This window comes from Pithys albifrons, chromosome 1 (genome assembly GCF_047495875.1).
Source record: "Pithys albifrons albifrons isolate INPA30051 chromosome 1, PitAlb_v1, whole genome shotgun sequence".
NCBI lineage: Eukaryota > Metazoa > Chordata > Aves > Passeriformes > Thamnophilidae > Pithys > Pithys albifrons.
Window position 1 is genome coordinate 44,904,787 of NC_092458.1, and position 27,170 is coordinate 44,931,956.

Below are 27,170 nucleotides of genomic sequence, written 5' to 3' on the forward strand. Positions count from 1 at the left end.
AGTACCTGGATACAGAATGCTTATACAAACACATCTTAGATCCAGAAGCAAGAGGAATTATTCAGTAGTATGCTGCTCTAAACATTTTTTCCTGTTTTTTTCTTTAAAGAACAGGAATTTCAGTGTGATCTGAAAAGTGAATGGGAGAAAGCAAAGAGCATGTTTTCAAACTTGAAAAGTGTATGAAAGATTCATAGAATAAGGAGATTAGCTTGACATATAAAAGGCAGCAAAACATAAGACAAGCAGAGACACTGAAAAAACAGAGGAGCCAGAAAAATAAGAGAATATTACAAGGACTGAGGAAAAGTCAAAATTACTAATGAAGTATGTTGTTATGTTAGCTTTAAAATTTGCTACATCTCCTACAATTTATCAAATTTCTATAGAACATTTTAGGACAGTATTTTCGACTTTTTTTCTCCTATTCTATGTTTTTAACTCATCTGGAGACCCACTCTAGAATAGGTTTATTGGGCCTCGCTGAGATGGGAGTTCATTTTCCCCACAGCAGCCCTCACAGTGCTGTGCTTTGCATTTGTTGCTGGAAAGGTGTTGGTAACACACCAGTGCTTTGGCTACTGCTAAGCAGTGCTGGCACAGCATCAGCACTGTCTCTTCAACCCCATGATTAGTACTCTGGTGGTGGGCAAGATCTTGGGGGGGTACATAGCCAGGACAGCCAACTCAAACTGTCCAAAGGGATATCCTATACCATCTGGCATCTGCTCAGCAATAAAAGGTAATAGGAAGGAGGAGGGAAAGGGGAAGGGCATTTGTTTCTACGGTATTTGTCTTCCTGACCAACCACTACCCATACTTAAGCCCTGCTTCCAAGGAGGTGGCTGGACATTGCACGCTGATGGGAAGTAGAGAATAAATCTTTTGTTTTCCTTTGCTTTCATGTGAAGCTTTTGCTTTATTAAATTGCTTTTACCTTGGCATGAATCTTTTTCCACCCTAATTTTTCCCCACCCTGGCCTGCTGAGGGGAGTGATAGAGCAGCTTGATGGGCACCTGTGTCCATGGCCAACATCACTGAAGTCAAGGAAAGTTTTCACGCAGGGAAAGTGAGTTTATTCAAGGAGCATAAATAGAGTCTCCCAGCACCGAGAGTTTTGCTCTACATTTTGAAACAATCTACTGCCTGTCTGCCAATGTTTTAGTAGGAGAAATGTACTTAGAACTACAAGAAAGTTCAACTCTATATTAAAAAGAATATACAGGATATTTTCCCCTCTCCCTGTTAAATTCAGCTCTTTGTACATCTAGCAGAATGATAAGAGCTGTACTAATATTACTTGTTCAGAGGACAATAAATACTACCTTATTCAAATTTTATCAAGCCACTTAAGGTAGCTTTACTGCAAAAAATGCTGTCTGGTTTCCTGCATATTAAACTAATTTACATATAGGTTGTGTGTTCTTAAATTTTATTGGATAGGCACGTTACACAAAACTCAAGCCTTTCTCTTTGCTAACAACAAGCATATAGAAGTCAAATTCATACAAGAACCCAGTCTCAAATTACAGAAATATGTCATAAAATTTTCCAAGTTCTGCTAAACAATAAAATCCTCAGGTAAAATGTCAGATGTTTGTCAATGATAATGAATAAATATTAAATGAAGGGGAAGAAGCGTGAGTTGGGGAGAACTCAACTCTGTGTTTCACTCCACGCCTCCTCAAATCCCAAGGTATTTAACTGGCTCCAAATGATAACATCAAGAATGTTCCATACTTCTGAATATTATAAGAGAGCTTGATACTTAATAACAGTAATTGTTATTCACTGAAGAGAAAAGAGTCTGGGAAAAGGTCTCATCTTGAGATATTTATCAGGATAAAAATACATAAGCTATAAAGAAATGGAAGCATTTGAGACTAATTTTTAATAGCAGTAAAACATTAAGGATTTCCACATGTGGAAAGACAGATCTAAATGAAAAAAAACTTATTTGAACTACCATCAGAATAGTTATTTTGCCTCAATAAAAGATCGACATACCTCAGTGAAGAATTTCTAGTAACACAGGTGAAATGTGGTCATTATCAAAGAATGATAAAATCAATGTCCCAATTTTGCATTTAAGACCATTCACTTCTACGTATAAAGACGGGTTTTTTATTTGTGTGTGCACTAAAAGTATGATCACTCCTTTAAAGTAGGATGAAATACCACTACATGACTCTTTCAGTTCAGTGTTTCTGTTGGTGGTCATAGGACAGTTTAGAAATATTGGCTATTTGTGCATTTAATTTTTTTTTCCAGATTTTCAAGATACATCTGTGCTCTATGACTGAAGAAGGAAAAATGTAGAAGTATTTGATGACAAGCTTTTCTTATTAGAATGTCTTCATCTTAAATCAGAATGTATGCCTACAAACTGGATAAAGCAGATGTCAAGCAAAATGTAATCAGCCCCTTGGGATTACAGTAAACATTTTATCTTTACTGTAATACCCAGGGACCATTAAGCAAGACGTAATGAAAGAAAAGGAGACTAGGTTTAGGATAAGAGAACTTAAATCAGGTCTCAAACACAGAAGAAATAATATGATGTGACAAAGAATTAGAAGCCCCCTGGTTTAGCATATCCAAATGGAAGACCATGAAGATGAGGTGAAAAGAAGAGGCTGGATGTGGAGCCTATGGCAAAAAAAAGCAAGCCACTTCATGAAAGGCAAATTTCCTCTATGCTTTGAGAATGATTTGGCATGTGTACTCAATCAAAAATACTCGGACAGCAAAGCATGGCATGATGTACTTTTGCTGTCCGACATGAGGGAAAGGATTAAAAAAAAACAGGAAGAAAGAAATCCTAAGAATGGTTGAGAAAAGACACCAACAAAAAATGATGCCTTGAAGACGGAAGCTACATGACAGGCGGCCAGTCGTGTCAGAGTAAGAAAAGACTGAAGATGGACTACACTTACAACAGAATGAAGCCCAACAGATGGAAGGCGTATCAAGGGCCGCCAACGACGAAGACGGATTGACGGACTGGTAGCCTTGGCAGGACCTACATGATTACGTTTGGCCCAGGAGAGGGATGCAGAGTGACACAATGGTGAAGCCTTCGTTCTGCTGTGGCTAACCTGAGGCTGCGATGAGGATGGTGGTGAAGACAGCGAGGACGATGACGACTACATAAACATTAAAAAAGAACATACTTAGCCCACTTAAACTTGAAGCAACATCGCTAAAAAGGCAACTGCAAAAACGTCCACTGTTTAGTTATACTGTCCTCTAACTGCTGGAACCACACATATTATAATCAAGAGTGTGTTGAATTTGAATGACAAGACAAAAGAACACTGAGAATAAGCAAAGACATTGTCCAAACCTGAAGTTAATAATCAGATAAGCTAGAGGTTATTCACACCCAGGGAACTTCATAATATGAACACAAGTTAACTGACTCATTCAAGAGACAGACTGTTGGCAAGTGAGGAGGGAAGGGATTTAAATATCCTCTCATGGAAGGAATAGTTGAAAACAGAGAATGAATCAGTTTCGTCTACAGCTACAAAAGCTGTGAGCAACAGTTTGATAATTTGGGAAAGCTAGGTTGTGCTACTCTGGCATTTAAAATGAATCAAGTAACTACTTTAACTGAGCCCAGAGTTATTTACTATTCCATGTCTAACACAAAAGGAAAGCAAAGGAAAAGGGAAGCTTACCGTGGTGAGGTATGCAACTTCCTAAGTTTTTCACCTATTCTTCTAAAATAGCAGGCCAGTGGCAGTACTGCCATTAACACTCAGGATCCCTTTAGTATCCGTGGAAGCAGTAGGACTATGTTAAACCATTCAAATTGTTACTATTAGAAGAAAGACCACAGAAGTATTAAAAATGACTCTCAGCTCCAACTGACAAAGTTATAGTAAATATATTAAGATCAGAAAGGACCATTGTGATGATTTAGTTTTGATCTTCTGTCCCACACAGGCCACAGGACCAAACAAATTGAAGTTTTCTTTGAATCAGACATACTCACAAAACAAAAAACAAACATTCAAGCTTAACAATTTTTTTACTACTGAAAAAAATCAGAAAAAATTCTATTGATCCTGCCTACAGTTACAGAGACAGTAACACATTCATACAGTTTACTAAATACATTTTTGCTAAATGCAAAGGGAAACTTTCTGCTTAATGATCACATGAACACGGAACAATGGATTACATTAGTTCATCTGGCCATGATGTCAAAACAGGAGCTCATCTTCAGTGTATAACCACCCAATATTACTCTCCCTTTTAGAATACATAAAAATGCATAATGTAATCTTCAGCCTTTTAGAGAACCCCTCACCTTCTGTCAAGAAATGAAGTTTATCTTTTATGCTAATTACATAGCTTTTATTTGGAATCAGAGGAATACTCCTTTGTTTGAAGCTAATCTAAAGGGCAATCCAGATCGTCCTTGTGCTTTACTATCTCTTGATCTTTCTACACTGCCTATCAGTTTTTGTGTGTATTTTAATCATAGAATCATAAGATGGTTTGGGTTGGAAGGGACTTTAAAGATCATGATCTAGTTCCAACTCCCCTGCCATGGGCAGGGGACATCTTTTACTAGACCAGGTTGCTCAGAGCCCCATCCAGCCTGGCCTTGAACACTTCTAGGGATTAGTCATCCAGAACTTCTCTATGCAGTCTTTTCCAGCACCTCATCACCCTCACAGTAAAGAATTTCTTCCTAATATCTAATCTAAACACTCTCTTTCAGTCTGAAGCTATTCCCCCTTGTCCTGTCACTCCATCCCTTGTAAATAGTCTCTCTCCAGCTTTCTTGCAGGCTTCCTTCAGGTACTTGGAAGGCTGCAATGAGGTCACTCTGTTATTGTTTTCCATCACTAACAGGAGTTGTTTAACAGCACAGATCTTAGAACCAATCCCTGCAGAGACCTGCCAGCAAACATACCCCTCAGTGATACCCCCCTTATCTGCACTGAGACATGCCAGCTGCTTACAAGTCCATTAAAGTTATGCAGGCAGAACAGAAACTGCAGTTCCTTATGCTATGTCCCAAATTATACATTCAATGGACTGACTCTAGCAGGGGTTGTGAAAAAAAAATACACTCATTAATCAGTGCATAAGTGCCAATCAAAACTATTTACTTTCTTGGTATTATTTATTATTTTTGAAGCAACTCATCTTAATTTTTTGTCAGTTTTTCTTCTTTATTTCTATCAAGAGTGGGACAATGAATTGGTTCTTTCTGCTCCCCTATTGCTGACCTTAAAGAATGAAGACAGGGTTAGGAATTCTTCACGAAGAGCAAGCATCAAGTACAGTAGAAACTGTAGAGCTCAAAGATAAACATGGAACATTACCAAGTCTTATAACCTGTTCATCAAAAGTAGTTTTCCACAGGTTTGTCATTCTGATCCACCCCTATATCTCAGCAGCTCCTCATAAAAGATAACAAAACCAGCAAACCTCCAGTCCAAAAACTGAGCTGCATGAATCAAGAGGAACTTAGCAATGACAATACTTTTATACTTCTACAAGAGAAGTTCACAAGAATTTAATGGCTATTACAATTGATCTGTACTACTGATATTTTTTTCCATATTCTTCACTTGAAGCAATGGTCTAAAATGAGACATTTTATGTTTAGATGACATATCAGATGGCTTTAAAACAATTTATTCTCAGGTTGTCTTAGGAAGTTCCAAAAGATGACTGATAAAACATTGCTTCTAGAAGTCCTCACAGCCCACAGACCTCACCATGGAGGGAGGAACCTGTAAGATTAGAACCTGCTGTGAGGCACTAATTTAAGAGCTTTGCTGACTAGACAGTTCATGATAAAAGGCAAGAGACACTACAGTATGTTTTACAATTTTGTAAGCTGCTGCCATCCAAACAGACAAGATTGTTAAGTCTTCCAAGAATCTGTTAACTGAGACAGCATTAAAAAAATGTAACCAAAAAACTTGCTAAGAGTATGAATTTAGTCTGGCTTTGATGCATTCCATTGACTGGAAGATGTTAAACTCTATATTTTGCTCTAAAAAAAAATATCCTGTCCTTTAGCACTCATCTGTAATTACTATGAAACCGTTTAAAAGACCAAAGAATACCAAATTTAAGATTTGTTTAACAGTACAGGGGAAAGATTTTTTGTGAAGTGTTTTTCACTTTTGTTACTATTTTTACCACAATTCTACACTATTACCATTCTTACTGATGGCACTACTTACTTGTTTTCTGGCCAATATTCCTAAAATAATGCAAATATATTAAAATTCCCTTTGCCTGAATGTAACAATATCAGAAGAGACTTTAGTTTTCAAAACTGAATTTGCAGCGTAGAATGAAGTTTAGGGCAACTAATATTTTAATATGTCTAGTCAGTATTTGTCCTAATTTTAAATTCCATTCATTGAATCTTTTTGTCCTTTACTTCCTGTACTGGTGGGTCACCTGGTGAGATCAACAAAGAGAAACTTCCTCTCCATTTAAAATATACTTTCACATTTCTAGGGGTGAAATTTTCAGAAATAGCATATAGGAATTCTGAAAAAGCAAAGTTAATACTGGATTATGGCTATTAACAAGGCTGCAATAGCCAGAAAATTCTATGCATTGCTTAGCTATGTGAACAGAAGTTGTCTTCAACTGAGTATTAAAAAACAAATAAATTCAAATTATATGTCAATATTAATATGAAATTAATGTTAAATACACATCTCTAAATAAAGGATACAGTCATACATTTCACATTTAATTTAAAATATGAGAGACAAATCATAACGTGAGATACTCTATTTAAACAAGACTTATTAACAGCTAGAAACTACAGAGAAGACAGAATTAGTCTAACTTCACAAGATGAAAAGATCATAGGACCATATTCCTGTGCTGAAAATTATAACAGGTAAAACATCTGAAGTGGTAAAACAAAAGCCCTGAAATAGAATTGAATACTATTGTCATAGATACCAGTAAGCACATTAAGTTTATTGTTTGTAATGCAAAAAATACATTATAAAGAAGTTAGGTCTAAAAAAATGTTCATGCAATTACCATCTGCCCCAATCCCAAACTCATTCCTATATATAGCCAGTTATTAAAACCTAGTGGGACTTAAATCAAAGATGTAAAAAGAATCACATATAAAGTTTGCCAGGCACCAAGCGCTGTCATTTTGCACACACCTAAAAGTGCCAAAGTTTGATAGTGCCGAGAAGCTTATGACTTAGCTCATGCCCAAACCTGTCAGGTTTCAGAAACAGGAATCTGTTTGCTCATCTTGCTTGAGGAACCCAATCCAGCAAAGTATCTCAGTCCACAACTAATGCACTAAAGATCTGACATGACAAAACAGCATCTGGTATTGCATGACCATTTCTTTCTGAGAAGAAATATATATTACTGATTTACTTGATAGTGACTACAAAAATCAGTCTGTCTGAAAGCTCAAGTTCAGGGCATCCTCTCAGGAGAAAGTGCAAGTCCATGCCACCTTCCTCTTAGGAAGCTTCCCTGCCTATCAGCTGACAAACTACCCTGGGACTGGGCCTTTCTTCTTTCCTCCGTTTTGAGGTTGCGTCAGTCACCCTGTAGAAAGAAATGCCCGTGGCACTGGGACAGAGATCAAATTAGCTTCAACTGCATACCAACATCCCTGGAAACTTGGGAAACGGAAGGAGATACAATACTTTCAGTCCTGGTCATTGTTTCACAGGCACAACCCTGGGATCAGAGGCACTGACACATGTTCTGCATCAGCTCAGTTGCACTGTTGCATAAGCACACAGTAACTCCTCCCAACAAACACTTTGTTATACAGTTTCCATACACTAAACCCCAGAGCAGAGATGGGAAAAGGTTGAAGCGGCAATAAAAAGTGCAACTTTTCCAGCCAAATTTGCAATGTAAGGGTTATTACAGCTTTAAGATTATATTCAGAAAGGATTCACTTAAATATCTATCAGTTTTGCCCACCACCTTTTGAAGCTTTTTTTTTTTGTTTTGCTTAAATAATTGCTCATTATTGAATGAAACACGATGTTTTAAAAGGTCTGTATTACAGACCTAGAAAAACTAAGTGTTTTTCTTCCTTAGAAGTCATTATCATTAGTAAGGTATTTTATATCCAAATAAAATCTATGTATTACAGCCTGAAAAAAATCCTCTTCCTTCTCAAGTGTTTTAAATCTTTTAACAGCATTTCAAGTCTGTTTTGGTGGTGGTGGTGGTGAAATCTTGAGAGATTTTAAGTTCCTTTAAGGTTTTATGTGAAGATAAGCAGCCAGACAGAGGAAGTCTGAAAAATGAAGAATTCCAGAGGCAGAAGATGCTTCATGAACTCATCTCCAACAATACACCACAAAATTCGCATGAACTAGAGGCATTATGAGTATTTCAACTGCAAGAAAAACCTTGTTCCTAACTATAATGCAACAAAAGCCTGTACAACATGCAAATTCTTGGGAAGTTAAGGTTCATAAACTCCAGTCCTCACAGACCTACTTGTTTTGTCAACACTACAATTATCAACATTAACATGTATTTAAGTGGAGACTACAGTTTTCAAACCAAACTGGGCTACATGTGTTACGTGATCAACATCTGCACCAGAAAGTATAATTAGTCCTTCTGCAGCTGGTAAAAATAAAATGTTTACAGTATTCTTCATGTCAGTTCAATCCATGATTAAGAATGGACAATATCACGAGAGCATTACTTTACTAGACATACGGGTAAAGACAAGAAAAATGGTGAGATCAGAAAACCCCAAAAATATCTTTCCAAAATTAGTGATAATTTCTCTCTCTCTAAAGACCTAGATTTAAGTTCTATGGCCTATGTTAGGCAAAAGTCAAGCTAGATTATCACAATGGCGACTTCTGTGATCAGAAATTACTGGAATTGCAAAACCTGAAAATTTCAAGTTAGGAAGCTCTCCAAAAGCTAAAATAACTAGATTTCTTTCAAATAGTTTTCCCCTCACAAGACTTTTTGCCTTAAATAAATTTTGTTGCACATGAAACACTACATTTTTAGAGTGCTTCCTTGAGCAAAATTAGGTAATGCAACATCAATTCTCCAAGTTGTTTTAGCTCACTGTGTAGCTTTAGCCATATTGGTGAAATGTTTCCAGTCTTAAGAATTGTAAATTCTTATCATTCTCCCCTACAAATTACTGATTGGACAAACAAACAAAAAAAAGGAGAGCCAAACCAGTTTCTCTTTTAGCTGGGGGAAAGCAGCTGAGTGTGAACTCAACCATCACCTGTCACACTTGGCTATACCCTGCTGCTTTCTATCTCTTAACACAGACAGGAAGTATTATGGATTGGAGAGATGCAGAAAAACCCACCAAACAAACAAAACTAAAGTTTTGGCAATTGATTGGTAGAGATGTTGGATGCAAAACTGTAGAAACATTTTGTTACTTTCACTTGTTATTTATTTCTTATAAACTTGTTATTGAAATTCATGGGTTGCTTTATGGGTGCGAATATCCTCTACAGTTATGTTTCATCCTAGAAATCAGAATTCCTTCAGACAGATATAACAGTTAAGCTTAAGATCCAGAATAACATTTCAGAGCAATACTGTATTAACGCCTTACTAGGTATTTGCTCAGTATAGAAATCAGAGTAATGCATGTCTCAAGCACTGACACGTTAGATAACATGGCAATGCAATGAGTCACAGACCAACCAAGTACAATTTCGAAAACACTTCACATGATTCTAGTAAGCACATTTTACACTTCTACTGTGTAGACTGTGAAAGAGAAAAAGCCATAGCTAACATTTTTAGGTAACTTCACCGCCCTTACAGGAAAGATTACATGCTTGTTCTCTAATGTTAAGCTACACAAAAATCATCTAAGAAACAGTTATATAATTGATTTTATATTCTCCCAAGATGTAAATGTTTCTTTTGAACTGTACGGATTTTTCAGAAGAAACATTGAGGAGTATGGGTGATTTAACAACAAAATCCCACCACATATGCTCCTGGCAGGAGCAAAAGGGAAGCTCTTTATGTTTCTTCTCTAACAATAAATTTTAACAACCTAGGGAACCAGAGATCTTTGAAAGTTCAAGTTTTATAGCAGTTGGGAACAGAGTGCATTGACTCTACTTAGTTCTTGCCAACGTTAACGACTGTTACTGTGATCAAAGTCTAACTTAGCGCATTCCAAGAAAGATTATAGTTCTCAAGGCACACTGAACAAGTTTACAGACTGCAGTTTGCAGTTATGTTTTGAGTTAAGGAAGAAATCAAGCTGTGGTAGCATTTTTAGTGGCTGCCAACTTCAATTCATGTTAAAAATGTTCCCCATCATACTTGTGAACAAAAACTCTTAAGTAAACATACTGATGTGTGCAAGCATTTCAGGTTTTTTGTGAACATCTGAGACTTCTTACTTGTGACTTTTGACTCTGTCAAAACCAGTTTTGATTTTCAAAGGCTGATTTTTCTGCCATCAGTATTTTTGATAAAGGTCTAATGAGGTTCGAGAATGTTGTTTCCATTTGAAGTAGCAGCTCAGATTCAGGATCTCAGTTCATCCAATTCTGAACTTCACTTAGCTCAATGTATAGTTCTAGTAACCAAAGCTGTCAGTTGGTAAATAGATGTACAAAATGTACTAAAATAACCAAAACACCCAAAAAGAACCAAAGAGAGTATTTTCTGTCTCCCCCTTAATAGCTGATGTATTTTATACTGTATTCTAAGTTCTGTTTTCTTCTGTCTTCTGTAACAACTAATAACTGTAACAACTAATAACTGAAACTCTCTATGTTAAATTTCACTTAGTTGCACATTCTCAACACCCTCTGAGGAAGAGGAAAGAAAATATACAAATATCAGAGCTCCTAATTGTCTCCTAAAAATTGAGGCCATGGACAAAATCAAAAGCTTTTGTTACTCCCAAACCAATATCCAATACAGGTATGGCCGTGTCATTTGTGTTTATTTGCTTGACTGAAATATTATTTTCAGCCATGCTGTAACAACACTTAAACAAGTAAACTTCCCAAAAACCACAAATCACATTCTGCTAAGCAGTAATGCATAAATCTTGCTAAAACTCCTCTGTCCAAAAAAAACTTTAACCTCAAACACAAAAGTGATTGCATATGCTGCGGGGACCACACAACGTAATAAAAAGTTCACTCCATCATTTGAACTTTACAACAAGAAGTGACATGGAAAGCCATTTGTCAGCAGTTAGTGATACCTTGATGTTGCACAAACAGCCTGACAGTTACTTAACATCACAACTATTTCAGTATTTGCTGCCCACAGAAGCAAAAGCTGATACAAGTCTAGTCTTTTAAAATTTTCTTCTCTCCTCCCAGGAGTGTGCCTTTAACATCTCTGTGCCAGCATTAGCTCCAACAAAGCTACAGGAGGAACAACTTCAGGAAGGTGTTTGGGGAGCTCATGGAAGACAGAAGATACGACAGGTAATCTGACAATCTACAACGATTTCAAGTCACAGATACACAGAGATGGCTAAAACTTCAGATACTATTACCAAAATAGCACGTAAACAAGAGTTAATCATGTCAAACTATTCAGAAATGTAGAAATCTAATACAAATTATTCTCCAGATCTAATTCCTTGATTAAAGGCCAATTTATCTTTTAAAAAGAACTTTATGTGGCATAGCTTGTCATTTTCCTTACTGTAGGATTAAGCTGTAATGAAGCTCAGTTGCAAAAGTAGTGAATATAGATGTCAGTACAAAGATAGAAAAACAAAAATATCTTCTACTGACATTTTTATATTACATATCAAAAAGGTCATTTAGTTCAGGAATCAGTACAGATAATATTTTCTACCTGGAATAACTTCCCTCAACCAGTCACAGCATTTCATTGTTTAACTGAGCTAAGCAATTTCTACTGCTTCATTTCTATAACACGTGTGCCTTTCCACTTTCCTCCTTTCCTGCACTCTCAGGAAACTGTACCATAATTTTGTGTTATTATTGCAAATAAGTAGATAGTATACAAAATAAGTTTCTTCCCCAACTCCAAATTCGAAAGGGCCATTTGCTCTGCAAAAGACCCTAGACCTGGATGTTTCTCTCATGTAATGTCTTCCCATTTTCAAAAAAAATTCCCGTCAGATTTTCTGATCTCTTATGTTAAAATAGTTACTATTTTGTTTTGAAAGAAAGAAACCCAAGATAGTAATAAAAAAAAAGTTAGCTACGAACCTAACCCTGATCACTTCTACAGATTGCTACTCTCTTTCACTCTCAGATATTGCCATGTCTTAGTCATTACTGATCACTGTCGATGAGATGGCTAATGCAAATCCACAAACTGTACAGCACTTTAATATTTTTGAAGGGCTGTGGTTTTTTGAGGGGGGTGTGTTTTTGTTTTTTCATAAGAGGGTATCAGAAATGTTAGGATGTGTGGTAGTGCAGGATTTGAGCAGCTCATGAACTGCTGAAGGAGGCATAGAAAGAGCAAGAAATAAAAAAAAAGACAAAACAATCAAGAAAATTCACACTGCTCAGCGCGAAGAAATAAGAATCAGCTTAAAAAGTGTGTGAAGTTTTCCAAAGAAACAGGTTCCAGAGAAACAGGTTCAAACATCATAGATACTATAAACAAAAGTATATGCTCAGCAGAAGACTCATGGAAGAATAAGGATGATTTTGAGTAGCTGGCACCTGCTCTAATATCAGCAATACCTGCCTTTCAGGAGCTATCACACAGAAAAGAGTGAGCTGGATCTATGAAGCTTTAAGGTAGAGACCTAGATCCTTTTTTCATATCCAGCTTTAGATATGAAATATCTGTCACTTGAGAAAGTGTAAGCTTCAGCAGCATAAAGAAGACTGTTACAGGAGTCTGACATTAATTGCCCTCATTATGATACTTGAACACATGACCAGAATCAAGCCATCCTCGAAGCCAACACGATGCTTCTCCCGTGGAACCATTCCCAGATCTCACTGCTGTCTACCAAAGTAATACTTTAAACAGACCTACATTTTTCACACACAGAAGTACCCATAAGGCTGCTTCACCTAATTATTTGCTCTACTGGAATAAAGTGAGACATGGAGCAACAGAACCTGGTCCAAAACCTGGCCTGAAGGATAAGACCAAATTTAACACCCTTTTAATTTGCAAATTTGAAAAGAATTACCAAAATGAAAACATCTTAACAGTTATTAAAGTTTAAGCTCCTTGAAAGACAAAAAACTCCTTCTATTTTTAAGACAATACTTAAGTAGCTTAATAAAATTCAGTAAACTTCATTAAAAAACTAACATGATTCATTATGAAAAACCTCTCTAGAGTACTCAGTTCTAACTCAGTCTGTAGATGGCCTGTAAGTGTTTTAAGTGCAACACTGAAAGTTAGACAAAAAAAGAAAGACAGCTTTTCTTTTTTTGTAAAACTAGACAGATAAATCACAGCTCTCAAACTTGGGAAGGCTGCTAAAGCACCCATCAAGGTAGAACATTCTATAGCTTTCATCTTAGCAATTCATCTTAAGGCTTCATCCCAACAGACCACACAGGAATGATACATCCCAGAAACACACTGATCATCGTAACTCTCCTCTTCCAGAAATTACCAACTGGAAGCTAGAAGCCCATTAAAACCGAAGTAATACAAGTAATATCTTGCCAAATGTTTTTGGGTTGTATTTTTTTCCCCAAATAGAACTCTTCTTCAAAACATATGGAATTTAGGAAAAAAAATCTGATTACAGATTATCCTAAAACAGAAACAAATCCTACCCACCAGACGACAGAATACACAGATACTAGAAAGACAGCATTGCTTTATTCTATTTCTTCTCATTTTTATTTCTAGCTAAACTGGCTTTATTTTGAGGTTCGAAAGACTCACATACATGAAACAGAAACAAAAGCAGAAAATCCACTAGCATATTGTAAAAACTATTATAAAAGATTATAAAAAAGCTGTGAAGAGTTAGCAAGACTTTTCAGGAGCAATCAAAAAATAAAGGCATTACTTAGAAGCATTAAAGGCTGAATCCTCAAGTATCTGAGGCTTTAGAACATAGTAAAAATTTCCAACCAAACAGTATTATCAGAAGACAACCTGTCTGTAGTCTGTGCTATTTTTAAACTTTCAAAAATTATATCTGAACCGTGTGATTGTGCATTTTGCATGGTGGAAGGAAACACAATCTTGAAAGCAGTTACAAAGCTTCCTAACCAAATCAGCAAAATTGACTACCACACATCCCACTTTCAGAAGTTCTTCTGTCTCATACAGTTAAGCTTCAGGAACACTTTCAGAAGAATTTGAGGGGACAGTAGTACATTATACCTATCTAAGGGACAGAACTATCCTCAGAGCAGGCTATTCTTATGAAGTAAGCAAGCCAAGTTAATCATCTTAAAAAAAAGTAGGCCTGCATGGTTTTATAATCTTTAAATCTGTAGAAGACCTAGAAAGAACTTTTTGGTCACAAAGCTACAGCACTTACTATCATTAAGCAACTAACCAAGCCACGTTACTCAAAGGAAAGATTTTGATGCAAAATGCATTGGTGGTTCAGACAACTGGGGAAGTGTATGGAGTCAGCAGGAGAACAAAACCTAACAGAGCCACGAGAAGGCAACCATGTTCCTTTCCACTGCTCTCAAAGGAAATCTAAATTCTCAGGAACGTAATCGTAACAATAAAATATATGCAGCAGGAATGTAATTCTCTTCTTTCTTGCTCCAAAGGTGCAAGAAATTACCAACTTACCCCACAGGACAAGTCAACCACCTCGTATAAGCTATATATGGTAATTTCAGCATCTTTGAAGTCATGCTGTCCCTTCAAAGTCCCTTCAATCACTACATGAACAGCTAAACAGTGACATTTAAAATGCACCAATGGAAGGAAAAAGGCTAGGAAATTAACTCAATCCAACTCTCAATTGCAATTCTCAGTATAGTCATGTTTCATATTTTGTTTTGCTTAGAAAGAATAGTACTTTAAAGTCAAGCATTCCTCGGGTACAGATGACAGGGGAGACCTTGCTGCCTGTTTAACTAACATAAGGTAGGACAGGATTTCCAGGCCACTTAGATGGTGCAGTAAGACCACTTGTTTATTTCTTCCCTCCTTGGCTGATGGTTTTTCAGGACTATTCTGAAAAAATGGTCCTAAGAAACGTATTCAGCCTTTGTACTACTTCAACTTAGGAAACAAAAAGACAGGAAAAAGTCATTTTACCAGTCTAAGGAATATCCATATTGAATTGTTTCCAGGTACAGTTATATAAAATGTAATAATAAATATTTGACAAGGGAACTACCCATTCAATATTTGTGCTTAGACATGATTGCTAAGAAATTCTTGCAAATTTTTATTATGAAAAAATGTCTTCATCTTTCCAGACAATTATTAATCTTTTGTATTGTGGTTATCTTGATCAGGAAACAAAATAATTAGTGGAAGTTCAAGAAATGAACTGCCCTGTATTAGGAGATTCCATTATAACTTAAGATGCTTCTTGAATCTTCACTAGGACTCTCAGAACACTGCACCCTTGCACTTTCTTTCCCAAATATTCCATAAGATCTGCAAGAAGAATGCATAGACAGACCACTCCCCGGATGAATGTCACAGTACATAAAAACAACTGAAGAAGTTTCTCTTTTACAAGATCTTAGGAAAAGATTCTATTTTCATCAACCAGCTGGAATAATCTCTCTTACTGAGCTTGCAAAGAATACCTAGAAAAGATTCATTTAAAAAAAAAAAACAACAGACCAGATCTGAGTTCCTCACACAGAAAAGGAAGACAAATATAAATTTATTCTGATGCTTCTTCTTGAAATATTGACCCTTGATTAATTTAGAGAAAGAGATAAGGAGAGAGAATGGTGTGGGTTTTTTAAAGAAAATACCACAAAGGAAGTTGAGATTCTGTAATAAAAATAGTTAAAACAATTCTCTTAGTTCCCTACAGGGTAAGGGACAGCAGAAAGGACTGCTTGGCTTTCTCTTGCATTGTTTAGAAAACACTGCACAAGAGAAAGAAAATCTCACCTACTGTACTTCAAAAAGAGAGAATGGATGAGTCACTGGAGTCACAGCCCAAGACAGAAGGTTTTCTCTTTTTGTCAAAGCAGTGCTAGCTATAACCTGACTTTTTTTTTTTGTGGAACAGATACTGAAATCTGAACAGGAAAGACAGAAAACAGACTTAGTTATTATAACTGAAGAAGAAAAATGTTGAATGTTGAAATTTATGTTTATTTTAAGTTTCCTTTGTTGGCTTTTAGGTTACTTTCCATATCACACAGTCTGTTGGGGCATAAATGCTTATAAATATATGTTAGTGAGAATTTATCTGAGTTTCTATTGTATACAAACAGCACATACACAATCACAAACCAAGTATTGTACTATTTCTTTTCCTGAAGTAAAGCCTTTGGACTCCCATAAAAACTGTTTGTTCCAATTGTATGATTCACTATGGATCCTACAGTTTCTTACCTACAAATATGCAACATCACAACATCAACTTTCATTAAAAATACAATTACTGTCTGTTTTACTCTGAAATGAAGCCCGAGAAGATCTTCCACGTTGTGCAAGATCTGAAGAACCCAGTGCAAACAACCATCACCAACAAAACCCCACAATGAATAAAAAACCCTCCCCAAGCTTCAAGTTTGATTTTCCCCCAACAATGCCATTTGACTTTGTACCCCGATTCTGGATTCATAACATGAGATTGCAAACAAAGCAATAACTTCAATTTCACTATAAATCTTTAATATATGATTCTTCTCATGTTAATTACATAAAACTCAAATTAGTTATTAACAAAGGCTTTTTTAAATAATGAATACCTCAGTCTGACCTTCATGGGCACTGGATTCATGAGTGACACGAATAGCCTAAAATTAAAACATATTTCAATCAGACTTTAAATGAGACACTTTCAGTGTTTTAAGATCCACTTATGCTCTTCATATTATCAAATACGATAGATTTAACTATTTTTGTTCAGTGCTTGTATTAAATAAATAAGATAATAAACAAATAATCTCTACATCCAAGGATCTTGGAAGGCCAATATTTCATGTTTCATTACAGTCAATCCAGATCAAATATCTGACAGTTTGTAATGGTACTTTTACACAAAGAAAACACTACAAATGAGTGGCTTTTTCTCTATCACTTCTTGAGCAGTCAAAATAATGTAGACAAAAGCTCTGATCAGATATTTTGTGTTCCACATTTGTACAGAAAATGTCATCAATCCTTTGCTGTTTGTGTTAGTTACTACTTCCTTCAGCCACATGTTAACACTCAAATTCCTCAGGGCTTCACAATGAGCTTAAATTGAACTCAGGTTTAGAAATCATAAAGGATTTAATTTTTTAAAAAAGGATCATCATTACTGTCACGAGCAACCAGGCTGTTCTCCTACCACTGGCGAGATGTCTCTGTGACATCTTTTCAAACAGCACTAATAATGTGGCTAAGCACTTTACCAGCTCGTTCATCTCATTGTATGGGGCGGGGGGGGGGGGCGGAGGAGATCATATTTCAGCCAAATCAGCTCTTTTGTGAGCCTCTACCGCCAAAGCCATGACTAGAAGGCACAAATAAAAAGAGGAAGCAGAAGGACCACCTTTTCAGCAATAGCAGATCAGGTTAAATTGACCATTAAACTCCATCCTGAACCCCCAAAAAAGATTATGCACACATTTCTCATGCATTTCCAAGTAATTTTAAACTAAGCCAGTGACTTAATATGGATGAAGAACATTGACAAAACCCATTCTGCTGATGGAGCTGTGGGCAGGCAGGAATACTTTCAAATACCAAAGCAGGGTTTTCTTCATAGCAACTGTCTGATCACAAGCTCATCGTGAAACCAAATTGTTTGGGTGCCTCACTGAGTCAAGTTCTGTGGACAGCACTTGCTCATGCAAGTAATTCTTTTACCATTTTAAATAGAAGTAAAAACACATACTAACTTCGTAAGTTTCTAGATATTTGGCCCTCTCTTCAGGAGTCATAGATAATGAATCTTCTAGGAACTTCTTCAGTGAAGAATTAGTTTCTTAAAAAAATAAAGACATAGTAAGTGTCATGTTTTAATTATACCTTCATTCAAAGCTTACAGAATCCAACAAAAGATTTGAAGATAGAATTATACTGTATTTTTAAGACACGAAAGGCTAACTGCAAGAGGAACTGCTACCTGCTGCAGTCTGCAATGTTTCAAGTGCTTTAGTTTGTGAATTAGTATAAAATACTGGCTTTATTATTATAGATAGAAATGTACTTGGAATAAAGTTCATCCTTTATGAATGGTTATATTCAGAGAAAACAGTACAAAATGTATCCTTCCCTCCATGGCTTCCCACAGTTAAGGAAAAAAAGGAAAAGCCAATAGAAAACCCAACTAAAAAAACATACCAAAGTTCATTTTATCTCTGTTGTTTGCAATAGCATGAATTAGCCCAATTGTTCCACAAGCATTGTTAATGGTCTGCTTCATGAAATACACTGATGATTTGACATCTTGCCCCTTAGCTTTTATTCTCTCCTCTTCTTCTGTTCTGAAGGTTTCATACTAGAAAGAAAGTTAAAGACATTTAACAAATAGCACAAATAGCTACATTATTCAAGCAAAAATAATTTATACAAAGCAACAGCTAATATTGTAATTTGAAATATTTAACACATGTGGTCCAACAAGTACTTGTCAATTTACTCAACTGAACAGCTCTATATTGTTTCTTACACCAATCCCTCGACAATAGCCAAAAAACCATCACACTTGAAACATCATTCTGAAATACGTGTTATCTTACATAACTTCAAAAATATTTAAAATATTTGCTTGATCTCAGCACCTGTCATCATTTGTCTTCAATTCACCAAAAAGCTTTTTAAAGACATAGGTCTAAAGTGCTATCAAGAAAATCATAACACTTCAGGTGATTAATCATCATGAAGCATTCTTAAAAGTTCCATTGTTACATTTAATTTTTCCCAGGTTCATAAAATAAGATTTATATAACAGCTCTGGTGCCAAAACAAGCCCTTCAAAAGCCATATTCATGAAGTAAATGTAGTAAAAAAAGCAGATTGTTTAGTCAAACTAAATTAAGTATTTGTTTTATAAAGATCATAATTTTGCTGCCCAACAGTGTGTTGTTTTTGTGTTTTGTTGGGGTTTTTTGTTGGCTGTGATTTGTTCGTTCTTTTGGGGGAGGGCTGGGGTTTTTCTTTGTTGGATTTGTTTGGTTTTGGTTTTTGTTTGATTTTTTGTTTGGTTGGTTTTTTTAATTTCAAACAGAAAAAGAAAGAAATCCTCAAATGTTCCAGACAATGCTTCCTCCTTTGCCTTTTTTACTAGGTACTTTTGCAGACAAAAAACCACTGAAGTAGATGGGGCATTTATACAAGCATGACAGAAGTAAAATATGAATGTAGAATCTTATCCAGGAACTCCCTCTGAAAAGGCATGAGAAATTTCCCGCTGACTCTATTTACCATCAGTGACAAACAAAGGCAAGAAATTATTCCAGCATCTTATTCCACGCTTGCAGCTCGACTACATGTTTTGAAGAGTCTAAGTAATAGCAAGACCATTACAAAGCATTTTAATTTGGCACCACTTACCTAACAAGTTAACAAAAGTAGGCTTAATTGAGATTAAAATTTCATAAAGCTTAATTGGACAAAAAGCTCAGAGTAGAGAAGGTAAACAATATTCATAAACCATTCATTGTCTGCCAACCAAAATAAACTCCATGGCAAAAATTAAATATATAAATGCTGAGAATACCAAAAATAGAATTTTGAGCAAAGGGTAAGCCACATCACCTCAAGAGGTAGAGCAGATCATCTCCTAACCTGAGCTACTCCATGATTTATATACATTAGACCATGTTCAAAATGGCCAACACTCGCAGTATTCACTTTGCCTACAATGAACAATGCAGACTAGGAAAGTCATGCACCTTTAAACTGGACAACAACCCTAAAATTATCTGTATGCTAACAAGAGCATCTTGCCCTTAAAGCAAGTTTGAGAAAACTGACATACAGCCAACATGAAACGATGGAACTTCAGACAGAAGAACAGACATGTTAGAAGTGTTTACAAAGGCAGCATAATTAATTAAGAGGCCCTTTCATAAATGTAGACAAAGCCAAAAAACATAAATAAATAATAAATTTAAATAAAAGCATACTACTACAGGCCATTTTGAAAGGGAGGTTAAGGAGCAGAAAACTACTCCAGAAATACAAAATAATGCTCAAGGGTCTTGTGGAGTTCACACAGAACAACAAAAGCTTCAGAACATTGGACTTCACATGAAAGATCCAGCCTTCATACACTCAGGCTAAACAGTTGACAGAAAAACTCATGTCCCTTGTGTTTTAGGATTAACATGCTGAATATTTGGCTGGTGGTCAAATTCAATTGATTGATGCAACAGAGCATATGTTTCTTCTCCGGTTTTGTTAGTCATATGCTTCTTTACAATGAAATTGGATACACCTCCTGTAAAAAAGACAAAGGTTGTTCTTTCCCACAGGATGATGCTCCCACAACACGATCCAAAAAAAGAAGGTTTGCATAAGCAGGGAGACAAAAGTGACAGTCATGCAAAGAGCTCAAACCTGCAGCTCAAGAAGCCAGACACAAACTACAGCACACAAAACAATGTCTCAAAGGTGACAGAAAGGACAATTCCTGAAGACAGGCAAGTTAAGAGCTTCCTTAAGCTCAAAACTACCAAGGTGGCTGAAATAAAGCTTGAAAAGGATTGCCTGCATAGCTGTTTAGGAGAAACTCAGAATGCAGAAGTTTACAGGACCTAATGTGTAACAAGACTGACCTGTCACTCTTTTCTCTATTTAAGCATATTTTGTTGTAGAAGCTAAACTTTAATGGCTAAGTGGTTTGCCCTTGTAAACCACATGTTCTTTTTGAGCAACATACTACAAGAATTAAGTTTGAGCAGGATCCCTTTAAACTTTCTGGTTGACCTTATCACAATCACGTAAGGTAAGGTTTTTATGAATTGAAAGATCAGTGTGAATAACACTATGTAAAAGCATATGATGACACAAAATAAGCAGACTTGCATGCTTAACCAAATCAGTTTCTAAGTATAAGACAGAGAAAGAAGGCGTGGAAATGCTCTTTCATCGTAGAAATGTGCCCCATCTTTCCAAGAAGCAAAAGCCGTATCAGTACTGATGACTGAACTGAAAGTAGACTGAAACCTGGTCAGTGTAACAGGATGAAAACTCAAAAAGGAGTTGCATTTCATAAGAGTCCTGCACCCTGGACTCTATCTCTCATTTTGCTTATGGTATTGCAGGTTTCTGCTATAAGTAGGAATTGAGCCATTTCACAGTGCATATTACAAAAAAAGGCTTAAATTGTCTGCAAAAGGAAAACATGAGGTATATTTTTCTGTGCTTGTATATTAGCTTTTCCCATTCCAATTTGAAAAATCAGCAATATACATATAAGGTTCTCAAAAGAAGGTTTTGAAGGAAGCATTCTGTTTCATTATTTTTAATTAAGAAGGCTCTTGAATAAGGCATCAGTCTCATCCTGATTCTATTATGGCACCAAAGGACAAGATTCAAACTATTGATTCCCATTTCATTTACAACAGAAGCAATTAACTGATTATAAAATAAACATTTACCTTTTCTGTTATTGGAAAGAGAAGTAGGACTGCACATACAGGTCTTGGAACCATGCTGAGCAGTTCTGGTTCCATACCATAAACATCTACGAATTGCCAGTCAGGATGTATACCCAACTGCCTGAGGAACTGAAAAAGAAAAGAATAGCATAATATTAAATAAGTACATTCATAAGCGTATCTGTTCAGAAGCGTTATGGAATACTCACAATATGAAATGGATGTGGGGTTACAATGTCACCTAGAAACTTTACAATCTAAGAAATTATGACTCCTAGTAAACTATGAGAGTGATGACAAAAAGCGATGGTTAGCACTACAGAGAAGAGCAAGAGCATAGGCTTAGTCTGACAAGCAGTGATCTTAACACACAATGAGCCTAACACCTTTACTGTACAATCATAAAACAAAAATAAAATACTAAGGAAAGACCCAAAACAGGCAAAGAAGATACCACTCTGTGTATCAAGAGGGTTTCGCTGAGGCCTGGGAAAAAAAGATCAAAATATTCTTCTAAAAATTATTAAGTAGACGTTGAAAACTGTGCAGCATAAGCCCCTGTGTAGGAGACTGACAGTTGGGTAACAGACAAGCAACAGATGTCAGGATGGGAAGATTTCTTAAAACAAACATATGGAGCTAATTATTAATGTGGATACATGCAAACAAAGAAGATGAAATTGAGTCAGTAACAGCCAGATACGTAATCTTTTGCAAACTGTGTTCTGAATGGGTAAAAAGAAGGCAAGCCTGTATTCAGCAAGGTCAGAGAGAAGAAATTTTGTAGGAACTAAACCAAGTTGTTAGGAACCAGGTAAAGTTCTTTAGAGGGACAAAAATCCGTATTAGATGTGACACAGGAAGATCAGAAAAAGAAATGTTAAAAGCAACAGCTTCAATTTTGGTAAGTTACATTAACAACTCCATTTCCCTCCTCTTTCAGTCCTTTTCCAGCTCTTTCCAAGGCCAGAAAAAGATTTTGGTACAAAAAGGAGTTAGGCAGGCAGCAGGTAGTGACACACCCACTAGCCCACTGGCGAAATCATTCCTGCTTTAGGACAGCAGGCAGCTCTCCATGCTTTTTAGACAGTGTGACTTACAGGGAGAGACCTCAGCTGCTTTGTGTTCCAATTATTCAGCGACGACCCAAACAATTTTATTCTACTGGAAGGAACAGTTACGGTACTTTGAGGGCTCACTCACATTCAGCTGCTTAACTTCTCTTAACTCACTGATATTATGTACTCAAGATAGCCTATAATAGCAGCTTTATATTTCTCTAAATCTGCCCAAGAGAGTCTCAGATTCTCTTTTTCAGACACTGCTGATTATTCCTAATTTATAGGTCTTTGAGTATTTACCTTAGAAAATTAAAAAAATACTTGGCTGTATTACAGAAGTCTTACAGGAGCTCAGGAAGAATAATACAACCCCCCTACACACACATCTGTATCTAGTATTAACTGTTTCAGAACTTTATTTTCACTGATTGTTGTCATGTTTTTGGTTGTCTCTTTTCCTGCTGTTTTAAAATACCTTCCTGAAAAACAATTCCTGGTTTTTCACTGGTCCAGCTAACTATTATCAGAAAGCCAGTTCTGAAATTACTTTACACACACCCCTTATCTGCACTTCCTATGAATTTCTCTTTTCCCACAGTATTCCAGAAGGCCCTTCTTCACCTGATTATTACTGTTTTTAAATAACTAAGGGAGAGTGCAGAGATGATGAAGGAATCATCTCAGCAGAGCACGTAAGACAATGAGAAACAGGCTGAAACACAGGTAAATTTGAACTTGATAAAGAAGACATTTAAAGATAAATTTTAAAAATAACAAACATGATAAAGTATTGCCCATGAAGCTGTGGAGTCTCTATCTTTTGAGCAATTCAGAACCTGACAAGTTGCTGAGAATCTGTTTGGAACAGAGCATGGTTGATCTGGAGAACTCAAAAGGTCACTTCCAGCCTACCTATTTCTGTTATAAATGGCAACAAACTGCAAATCTGCATGTCTAAATGTTGGTTTATAGTAAAATTAAAATAAGAACATTTAGGCACGTTACTTATGCAGCATGTGGTATAACCTATACTGTTTTCACTTTTAGTACCACTATTTCAAGCTAATAAGTGTTAAGCATTGAAAGAAGCACAGAGCAGTTACCTTTAATACACTATTCTATTTTGAGGTACACCACGTATCTTTTAAGTTAATGAAAATTATTCAATTTAAAAAATAGAAAAAGTGTTTGTGCTCATTTATTGATTTTTAAAGAACCTCAAAAGTAGAAGGGAAACCCAGTGGACAAAGGCAACACAGGTGACTTGACTTCAGCAGTTAACAATACTACTGCCAATACAATTGCAGAGACAGCTGGAAGGTTTGATCAGTGGGTTTGTGGAGATGTGGAAAAGGTAAGTGGGGTAAGACAACATAAGGATGCAATTTATTTTAACAGAAAACTTCTGAAGCAGTAAATGCACAACTTTAGTATTGTCTAGAATAGCAATGTGCTTTTCTACTTAGTCACCTGCATGTAAAAACAAAGTGAAGACAGAAATCGAAACAAAACAGGACTTGGAAATTTAAGTGCAATTAAATTTACACACCATCTGCAAATATTTCACGAAAGTTACATTCTAAATACTAAGGCATCATACTGAAGACTTTGAGTTTTCCACATTTTACTGAGGTGTTTGTATACAAGTTGGAACTGTGTAAACATAAAGCTGGGCAAAATGCACAAACATTTTCAGACACTCACATGCAAAAGTCAAAGAGCTTCTGTTGGAAGAACCAACCATTGTAATTCTCTTCTAAGCACAAAGGCAAACCAAGACACCAACAAAGTCTATATTTTATTGTACTTCTGCTCAGTGGATTAAAGCATCACTGTATCACAACAAAACTACAATTAACACTTTGTTATGCAAAACCAAAGTGTGCTATGGCTTTAGGAAATTGGAAGGACTACATCTAAATAAACCAATCAGACAATATTTTCTAACTTTTTCATTAAAGTGTAAGAATTTTTGCCACTGTATTGAATTAAAGCTAATCTTTTTCTCTAAAAAGCAGTAAGGTACTGAGTAAAATGTAACTGATACTCATGCTTTAAAGTATCCTATTCTTATTAAATAATCTATATTAAAAAATAAATGCACAATATTTTCCTTTCAATTCTTTATACACTACTCCCAGAGGCATATAACAAAACCAAGTCTGTTTCTGAAGTGAAATTGCTTTCTAAAAATAAGGAAACCACCCAAACAATATTTTATTGTTAGGGCATTATAAGGATATATTTCTTCATTCTTTTATCATAATATTTATGGCATTAAAAAGAAGGATTCATTTTTCAATAAATCTTACAGAATGCATCACATCAGTCACATGCAGGAGCTGTAGAAACTTTAGTTCTGTACAGGAGGTCAAACAGCATACCAGGAGCAAACATATGGCTGGAATTTACATGAAGTGCATTATTCTTCTTTACCACCTACTCCTCACTTAGGATGGCCACAATATGATCTTGCTCAAACAAGAGATGCTCCATTATAATAGACTTCCTTGGGAAATTCAAGATTTATTACAAATTCCTTAATATCCTCCAGCTCTCTATTTTAGGACCTCATAACGAAGTTCAAAGAATACAGCCCATTTATCACCATCACTGATTTGTTTTTCAAAATTTGCAACAAAAGAGGGAGAAAGAACACTTTCAACATCAAAATCAACAAAAATGTGAGAAAATGTACACCTACAGAATACTTATCATTTCAATTGTGTTTCTTTCTTTAGGGTGTCTAAAAGAGCAATAGAGCCTTATAGTTAGTGCCTGTTTTTCACAATGAGAGGTACATATTTTTAATATATCCATAGAGCAGTTTCAAAACTTAATACACAGTATGTCCAGGCACTGCCATATACATTGACCCAGAGCATCCCAGAGGCAGCAACGCAAAGCACTCACAAAACTGGACTAACCAGCTGTTATGGGTTTAGCTAAGTAGGCCTAAATTTAGGTTTTAGATTTCAGGGTAGGCCTGGGACTGTCAGCTGATTTGAGCTGGGCTGAGCTAGCTGACAGCTGACTTCTTCTAGCCAGCGGTATTCCATACTATATTCCGACATCATCTCAAAGGGGGTAAGAGCCAGTGTAGGAGTGGCTTGGTCAGTTCCTTCACAGCTCTGGTCCTAGGAGGACACACCGTGCCATCCCAGCAGGGATGGGAGGACCAAGCCCAGAGCACCGGCTCACCACCGTGTTATCTTAGGGAAGTAAAATGTTTGTTCTTAGTTTTTCTCTGTGCTTAAGCTTGTCTCTGGAGAATTGACTTCTCTAAAGTAATTTGTAGTTAGAATGGTGGGATTTGTGTTCACTGGGGAGTGAAAAGTTATTTCTTGTTATTTCTAATTTGTGTGTGTATTGTAGTTTCTTTTAATTTTCTCTTTTCTGTATAAATATATATAGTTAGTTTAAGCATAAACCTAGTTTGAAGGGGTTTTTTCCCTTTCCTTGCTTTTCTTGGAGAGCGGGAGGGAAGCTCTGATTCTGTGTTGGGCAGTTGGCGTTTTTGCCAGCTCAACCCAAGACACCAGCTGACCCAGGCTTCCTTCAAAACCATCCCAGTGAGAAAGAGCTTTAGAATGCTTCCAACAGAGTTCTGAGATGCAGCTACTGTGCCACTGGTTCAAAGCAGGATACCATGTTATACTGTGAAAAACACTTAAGAGACCTGTTTCCATAATCTAAAAAGTTATTCATAACAGGGATAAGCTGGACCAATCCACTCTTCTAAATAAGCTATTATACATATTTCTTTTTTACAGCTTTACTATAACAACAACTGCTGGTCCTTTCAGAAACAAAATATGGAAGTGGGGAACAGCATTTTCAGTGCAACAGGATTAATGTATGGCATAAACAACTGTCACATGTTTTCCACTCTGTAGCATCCCATTCTATCTTCAAGACAGTGTTTCCTACTTAAAAGAACTAAGAAACCAGGCAATAAAGAGCCTAAGAAAAGGACAGAAGTGGCAACTACAAATAGAGAAATTAAATATGTGGGTTTTTTAGTTTTCAATTACTGAAGAACATACAAAGATAAATATGTCAACCTTCCAACTATTCATGTAATACTCTAAACCCCAAAACAAGTTACAATTTTCCCTTTGCAACATATCTATCTAGTTAAACTCAGCAAGAAAGTTACATAGCTAGAGGTATTTTAAACTGGAAGAAGCCATTTATGGAGTGGTCTCACAGCGGACATCTACAATCCCTTCATATTTCTCCTTGTGCTTAGTATTTGCTGTGCTGTCCCACAGCCCCACCAGTCTCCCTTTGCTGGCTCTGTGGAAGGCTCTCTGAGGTGTTGTCTTTACAGAAAGACACACATACAGTCCTAGTTTTCCACTTTCTGAGGCTACACCCATAACAACAGGCTGTTTTCCAAGCATGCACACTATC

General features: G+C 36.3%; 1 protein-coding gene across 2 annotated transcripts in view; it reads right to left on the reverse strand.

The window, feature by feature from the left end:
- UCHL3 (ubiquitin C-terminal hydrolase L3) overlaps positions 1–27,170 on the reverse strand; it is a 40,844-nt gene that overhangs the window by 9,439 nt on the left and 4,235 nt on the right. For both annotated transcript variants that reach the window (XM_071549951.1, XM_071549944.1), the window contains 4 exons: positions 21,694–21,822; positions 18,431–18,587; positions 17,986–18,071; positions 16,849–16,896 (listed from right to left, as the gene is read on the reverse strand). In XM_071549951.1, the coding sequence (XP_071406052.1) occupies positions 16,849–16,896; positions 17,986–18,071; positions 18,431–18,587; positions 21,694–21,822 (420 nt within the window). The remainder of the gene's footprint in view (positions 1–16,848; positions 16,897–17,985; positions 18,072–18,430; positions 18,588–21,693; positions 21,823–27,170) is intronic.